Here is a 7,911-nt window from a genome sequence, read left to right on the forward strand (position 1 = left end):
ACATGCTTTGAAAATAGTAGCCACAACATACTGTCCTTCCAACAACTACAGTACATAATAAATACCCCACATTCTCTATACCCAAATTCAAGCACCCACACCACCCCAAGCACATTCCTCCACCTATGGCACCCTTGCACCCAACCCTCACCCACGCAATAAAGGCATTCAATGGGTAAGGAGGGGGTGGAGACCCTTATAATGGTGTGAAGAGCACCCGTAGGGTGCGATGAATCACCTAGTAGATTATAAAATTCTTTTTTTCTCAAAAAAATTGGATTCATTATTGAAAATGTGCTCCATTATTTACAGCCTATTGGTGAATTCCCCAGTTCCCGTCCGGGTCAGTCCGAACCTGCCTATGGGTTATAAGTTTATATCTTTAAATCACTGCTGCTGGGCTGTAATATGGGACCCACCAGTGAATGCAGATACTTCTTGCTGCAGGCGGCAAAATCTCATAAGTCCCACCAGCCGTTGTTACGCTTATATGGATAAGTGCAATATAATAATATAATTATAATTTAATATTTTGGGCAGTAAGATTCCCCCTCACCAGTGCATAATTTATTTACTTTAACCCCTTCAATGGTAATCCCGAGAATTTTCTGGGCTGTGCTTCAGTGCCCAGACCGGCAAGCACGGAAAATTCTCGGGATTGCCACTGTTTAGCACCGGGCAGCGCTGCTGAGTTGATCGTTAATCTCAGCTGGCTGCAGCGCTGCCCGGCTCCCTCTCCTCCGCTGCACCTTCTCCTCACCCCACCTCCCCGGCTGTTTTATAACAGCCTGCAGCAGTGTATAATGACACGCCAAGTTGCCGCATGCAGGGCTGGGCAGCGGCTGACATGGTGTTCTGCGGCGCTGCTCGGACTCTATACACAGCGTGTTAGGGGTATTTTTGGTAGCACTCCCCCTAAAAAACTCAACCAGTGGGGAGCACTACCTTTAAAAAAAACACCACTGAAGGGGTTAATATCTAGCTGAGGAGTTAGTTATCACAGAAACAAAATATGATGGCAGATAAGCCCTGAACACATGTGCATTCTCAAATCTGAACGATGAATGATTAAAAAATTATATTTCCAATAAATTGAACAACTAAAAAGAGATTTACATTCCCTCCCTGCTAAGATATAGGTGAAAGGGAAATAAATATGGGACAAATAAATGGAAATCATAGCATGATACAGACAGATGAAAGTGGATGTAGTATGCTTGTATTTTTACATTTACAACAATGTCCATTTCTCTATCCTAGGTTGATCCTTATGGGAACATTCTTCTCAGCACCCTTGACATGAGCAGCGAGTTAATGTCAGCTGAGATGGGAAGTAACATTGGTGATTCCCGGAACTCCGTCCTGTCATACGACACCTCAGGGATCCAGTTCCGCAAACAGCTGACATCTAGAGGGGACAGTTTTGGCCACACTCCCTTGGAGCGCCATGTTCCTCTAACAGCCACACGTGGACGTGCCAACTGCCGCCTTCGGCGACGCTCTTCAAAGTTAAAGCTTAAGATTCCAGACCTGACAGATGTCAGTACCATCGACAAATGGTCCAGGCTCATTTTTCCCATCACTTTTGGATTTTTTAACTTGGTTTACTGGATGTACTATGTCAACTGAAACATATCCATTGACCTTCACCCTAAGCTGTGCACACCCTTCCTTCCACAGGACACAAGCTTCACCTAAGTCTCTCACCCCCTCTTGCTTCATAGTTTGATGTTTGGGCCAGAGAAGAAGCAGTCATTCAAGCCTATAAAGAGGGGGAAGGAGAATTGCACTTTGTCACACATTTTTTTTCACCAAGTTTCTTATGTGTTTTTTTTCTCTTTTGCCTGGAAATAGATTATGGCTGGGTAATGTGGGTCGTTTTGGATGTTATAATGAAGATACTGTACCTTCTCATGAGACTTAGTTAAGTTAAGGTAATAACAAACAGTTTTTATGTGAGACATTTCCAATATGGAATATGTATTGGTAGTACAAGGTTAATATGACGCAAGAAGAATGACAGTAATTGTTTTCTCTCTTTATGCAGTTTTAACTTGATTTTGCTATATATTGTAAGGCTGAAATGGCACAGACAAGTTTATACATGCATGCAGACAACTCTGTAAGCAAAATATCTCTAATTGCTAATTTGATCTGCACCTAACTGCTCTGACAGAGCATCTTTGATTAAAATATATATATGTAGGAATGATTTTGGAGGAGAAAAGCCAAACACATTTTTCAAACAAAAAAATGAAATGGCATAGCTAAACAAAAATAACAAGTAAAACAAAAAAGTGAAAGGTTCTGGACTGCTAGACTGCAAAGAAACAATGTTTACAAAACTAAAAATTGCACATTTTAATTTATTATCTACAGTGATTATCAGAATTTTGCGTGTTGTTAAATTAATTAGAAAACATCAAACTAAATTGTGCAAATTGCGATGCTTTATTCAGATGCCATAGATCCCAAACCATAAATATAAAGAAAATATGTGTATTTTTCCTAAATTAAGTCAAGATTAGTACAATACCAGGGAGATGGTATATATAATATACTAAGTGCCAATACTTTTATAAGCTAAAAAATAAACAACACTTTCTGGTTAATTGTTACCTAACTATGGTTTTTAATGTTTCTGTTCTATTTGCCAAAAACACAAATGTAGTGTACAGCCCACTCTGAATAGAAAGTGCAACATTTCTACAGTATTATGCACAGACAAACATATGTCCAAGATGCACACTAATTATGCCTGTTACAAAAGAGCAGCTACTGTATAGTCATTGTGGCTTCTGTGCTAAATGACCCCTAATATGAGTAGAATTAAAATCATAGTGGTTCAATGTGATTGAAAGTACATACATGCATTCACACACTGATGAAGTGCCAAGTCATAAATATACTGGGGGACATTTATTAAATTTGGGCCAGTAATTTGCTGAAAAATAAATAAATGCATGGAGTAATTACCAGATTTATTACGTTAGATGTGCAATATAAAACATTTTTTTATGATCATTGCACCTTTTGTCTTATTGCTAAAAATGAGCTCCTGAAGATATGACTTAAAGCATTCAGCAAAAACTGAAACATTTTGTAATATGTTGATGCCAAAAAAAAGGACAGACTTAACACTACCAATAGCCAACACCTGTCCAGGTTAACATTTGACATGTATAGCAGCAATGACATATTTAAATGTCATGCATGAAGAGGCTCAATGTGCATACAGAATTCTGTCTGATCCATTTTTACTGATCCATTTTTACTTAACCCACAGTTTGAATAAATGCCCCCCATTGGCTCAGGGACATGAGCAGTGCCAAACCTACTGAGGACTAGAGTTTTATAAATATTATTAAAAAAAACTGTGAGGCTATCCCTCCACGTGGCACTGTCTCAAAAACTACAATAAGGAGCCATGCCTAAAAAAAACTTGAATGTTAGTGATACATTATTCTAGAATATTTCATATTAAATTATTTTCAGAGGTGCAAGGACATTAAATATATGTTCTTGAGAGAAATCAAAAAATATAGGTATCTTTGCATCAATGTTAAAAGGTGTGGGGCAAAACATATTTATCAAAAGCAACATTTCCCATTGTGATATGCCATTTTTAAACTTACTTTGGACGTTATTCTAGTTCACTCTTTTTGACAAAATCCTTCTTAGATGGACAAAATCATGTGCAATGCAGATGTAACTTGTGCAGAGAGAATTAGATTTGGGTGGGGTTTATACTTCAAAGTGAGATCTATATTTCAGTGTAAAAATAAAGCAGCCAGTATTTACCCTGCACAGAAACAGTGAACTAGAATAAGGCCCTTTTTTACAGGTGCAAAGATTCTGCCTTGAATTGTTTGTTTGTTTTTATGTACATATCATTTCTTTAAAGCAAGAAATAGCAAAAAAAAGGACCTTAATGTGTTTTATCATAAAACATCTCTGTTAATATATTTACAATGCAAAAAAACTGTTATGTCCTTACTCTTACATTCTGTGCAGTAAAACCTGCACAATCTACTTCAAACATATATTCTATGCCTAGCAATTCTGTTTTTTTTCATCAGAATTCCCTTCTTTTCGTATGAGTACATACCTAATGGCACTACACAATTAAGTGAGTGTGATTATGTGCAAAAGATACATTTCTACACTTGACCTGAAATATATATTTGAAATATATATTTTCTGCAACAACAAAATATATGAAAATATGATCTGTCCCAGTTCTCAAGCATTTTTAGCAGATACACTTACACTTATTACAGTGAATAATCATATTGGTACTTATGTAATATCTGGACTCCCGTTTTTCTTATGAGACCGCGTCCCCTCGCGGGGCTCGCTGCGCTCACCACGCTTCGGGCACGGTGGCTCGTTGCGCTCGCCCCACTATATAAAATCAACTCCATGCATAGTTGGATAGTAGGGGTATGAAAAAATGGGGTGCATTTAACATGGGAGTCCAGATAATACATAAGTACCATCATATTTTCATAATAAAAAACGTTTATCGGTTTACTGGCAAATACATAGAAAGATCATAGGGTTTTTTTCTATGTAACATTCTCATCTTTAAATAGAGGTTGAGTATCGCTTATCCAAATATCAATTATCGAAATTATTCAGAAAACCATACAATCCCGAAAGTGAATTATAATTATTTTTGCTAAAAGCACTACTGGGGACATTTGTTACAGCACTACTGGGGACCTGGTATGTAACTGGCACAAAATATGTGCAAGAAAATGATTGCTTGGCTTTCGAAGTCAGTATCTGTGATTGTACCCAAACTTTGTTTCATGTTTTGAAACCTTGTTTTATGCGCAAATGATAGATATATATATATATATATATATATATATATAGACGCAGTCAGTTAGCGGCACTCAGGAGACTGTAACAGCATGGATAAATGATGTACTGGACTCATCATCATTTATCCATGCTGTTACAGTCTCCTGAGTGCCGCTAACTGACTGCGTCTAGGTTTCCCATGCATTTGGGATAAGTGAGCACCGTGAGCAGCTGCCTGTTTCTACTTGCTAGTGCCGGACCGTTTGTGATATATATATATATATATATATATATATTTGTGTGTATGTCATGTGTTTGATGTGTTTGTACAACATAAATGCAAGATACTTCAAGATAAATCATTGAAATATAAAAATATTCTGAAATATGGAATAATCCATTATACTGTACAAAATTCTTCTTGTCCCGAGCATTTTGGATAAGGGATACTCAACTTGTATAACCATTATATTGTTATATTGTTACCTTTTAACAATGTAATACACTCCACCAAGAACTAATTTAAAAGAAAGCCCAGCGATTTAAATACATTATATATTCCCATATAATTCTTCTAGATTCTTCTTAACTCTAGGTGTGTCAAACACAGTATGTTTTCCCATTCAGTTATTTAGAGTTGAACAGTAAAGGTGCCCATACACAGTGCGAGGGTGCTATGCGATGCGACGCACTCCCGCGGGCATCCAATCGCACAGCGAATAAAGTCTGTGCAGCCCGTGCTTGCTCAGTCTGTCCTCCAGTGTTAACAATTTATTAGATTATTTATCAAATATTAACTATGAATTTCAGTCTAGGTCATGGGTTTGATTCCCACCATGGCCATAGTTTGTATATTTTCCCTGTGCTTGCATGGTTTCCATGTACTACAGTTTCCTCCCACAGTCCAAAAATATGCTAGTTATTGGCTAAAGGCAAAAAAGACCCTAGCCTAGTGTATATGTGTGTGTGTGTGTGTGTGTGTGTGTGTGTGTGTGTGTGTGTGTGTGTGTGTGTGTACATGGGCCGAATGGTTCTTTCCTGACATCAATTTCTATGATTCTAAATAAGTTTGCCAGTCATTCTAGCACAACACACACATAACTTTTTTTAAGCAACAAAATGTATTTTAAAAATAACAGTATACGGAAAACCACGTTTTACATAATTGTGTAACCAATATCAAAAGGCTAGTGCATACAAGTTAGTCCCAAATTAGTAAATCAATGCACTTACCAAATCACACAATATTCACTTATGTTTATTTAATTCTTTCTGCCTTCACTTTATCTCCAGTGCTGCAAAGGACTCTGAACTCCAATGCATGGGGTGATGTAAAATAGGGAAAAGTAATATTCTTATTAGCAGGACTGTCATCATCCAATCATGCTACCCAGATTCTCTCTGCAAATACTCTCGTCCCAGTTTCTAAACAGTACCATGCAAACAACCAAAACGGAGGGAGGAAGTTGGTAAATTGCACATTTATCTGTGATTTTGCCACGATATTTAAATAAAACCAGCTATTGACATTTTTAATACCACAAAATCACAGAGAAATTAGCACTGTTGCAAACATTGACTCTATTTACATTCCCCTCTGAGTCTGTAGATTGTTGCAAGTTTTTTTCAAGATAGAAAACATGAACATATTCTATATTGCTACATGCACACAGACTGCCCAGTTAGAGAGACTTATTAAGTATAGGATTTAGATATTCTGGAGAACTGAGATATTCTGGAGAACTGTATGCCATACGCATCATAACAAGATGTGTCTCAAAAACATGTAATGCCTTAGTTCATCTGGTTCTTTGTTCATTATGTTCTTGTCACATATGCCTATCACTCTCCCAGAAAATGTCAAATTTAAACCTCACACCTGCAGCTCATTGATAATGTCAAAAAGAGTGGATATGTGACATAACTGGGTAAGTTGGTCATTTAAGCTATTTATGCATATAATAGGGTGACAGTATGCCCTGTGTCATACCTAACTCTAAGTGCATGACCTTGTAACAGATGCGTGAGTACAGGAAGGTGGGAGCAAAGTGCAGTATTGCCTGGAGCTACTGTGCAGACTGGAGGGTGCATGCCCAGAGCATCAATAGGACAAACTTATCCTGTCTTTCGGCACCCTTCCAGGAAATAGTAATGGGGCAGAAACAATGCTACCCCCAAAGCCCTGCACATTGTGCAATGGCACTGGTCATAAACCCCTAGTTACAGCCCTGTGGTCCTATTTAAAAAAGATATACTGTATATTTTATTTTCCTTCAAGAAATCTGAGTAATGAGTGGACATTCTAAGCTTCCCTGCCCCTAACCATCCTTGACATCCATGCCATTCACATTAAATAATCAGGTTTCCTGGAAAAAAAAAAACAACAACAGGTCAACCTCAAGTAAATAACCAAGTGAAATAAATAGGTTTCCTTAAGTTAAACCATGCAGAACATACAATTATTTGTGCCTATGTTTAATATAGAGACTTGACATTGCATTATTAGTGTAAAATATAAAATATATCAATAGCCACCATTTACTTCACATTAAATAGCTCTTGCATTTAATAAAAATAAACACCATTACATAAATAATACTAACAGCCACTAAATGGCAAGATCATTACCCATACTAGGTTAATTGCCTATTTCTATTTAAAAAAAAAACACATTACCTCAATATCCCATTCCAAAACCCAGTGGGGGAAATTTACTAAGATGTGTATTCTACTTCACATGTGATGTTGCTATGGGAAACCAATCAGAATCTACTTCTTATTTATTTAGCACCTTCGAGATAGTAGACAGAATCTGATTGGTTGCCCATAGCAACATTACATTTGAAGTAGAATACACATCTTAGTAAATTTCTCCCAATTTGTATTATTATTCTTCTGCTTCACACACATATCAGACTGGAATAAAGTCTAGCTAGGGTAGTGAGCTGATCCCCGCTGCAACTGTTTCATATTAAATTACATTTAAAATGATACATTATTTTACTATTAATTTGGCTGGAGGTAAAATCTTGCAATTTTATTGGGCATTTCAACAAATAGTAATTAATAATGTACAATGGGGCAGATGTATTAAGCCTGGCA

At 37.0% G+C, this 7,911-nt stretch overlaps 1 protein-coding gene across 1 annotated transcript in view; it reads left to right on the plus strand.

Moving 5' to 3' along the window:
• LOC146035538 (gamma-aminobutyric acid receptor subunit beta-4-like) overlaps positions 1 to 7,196 on the plus strand; it is a 335,033-nt gene extending 327,837 nt beyond the window's left edge. Inside the window, exon 9 of the mRNA XM_083159044.1 lies at positions 1,261 to 7,196. Coding sequence (XP_083015170.1) covers positions 1,261 to 1,629 — 369 coding nt within the window. The 3' untranslated portion in view covers positions 1,630 to 7,196. The remainder of the gene's footprint in view (positions 1 to 1,260) is intronic.
• Positions 7,197 to 7,911: the final 715 nt, after the last annotated feature.

The sequence above is a fragment of the Crinia signifera genome, chromosome 9 (assembly GCF_055691185.1).
Source record: "Crinia signifera chromosome 9, ASM5569118v1, whole genome shotgun sequence".
Classification (NCBI taxonomy): Eukaryota; Metazoa; Chordata; class Amphibia; order Anura; family Myobatrachidae; genus Crinia; species Crinia signifera.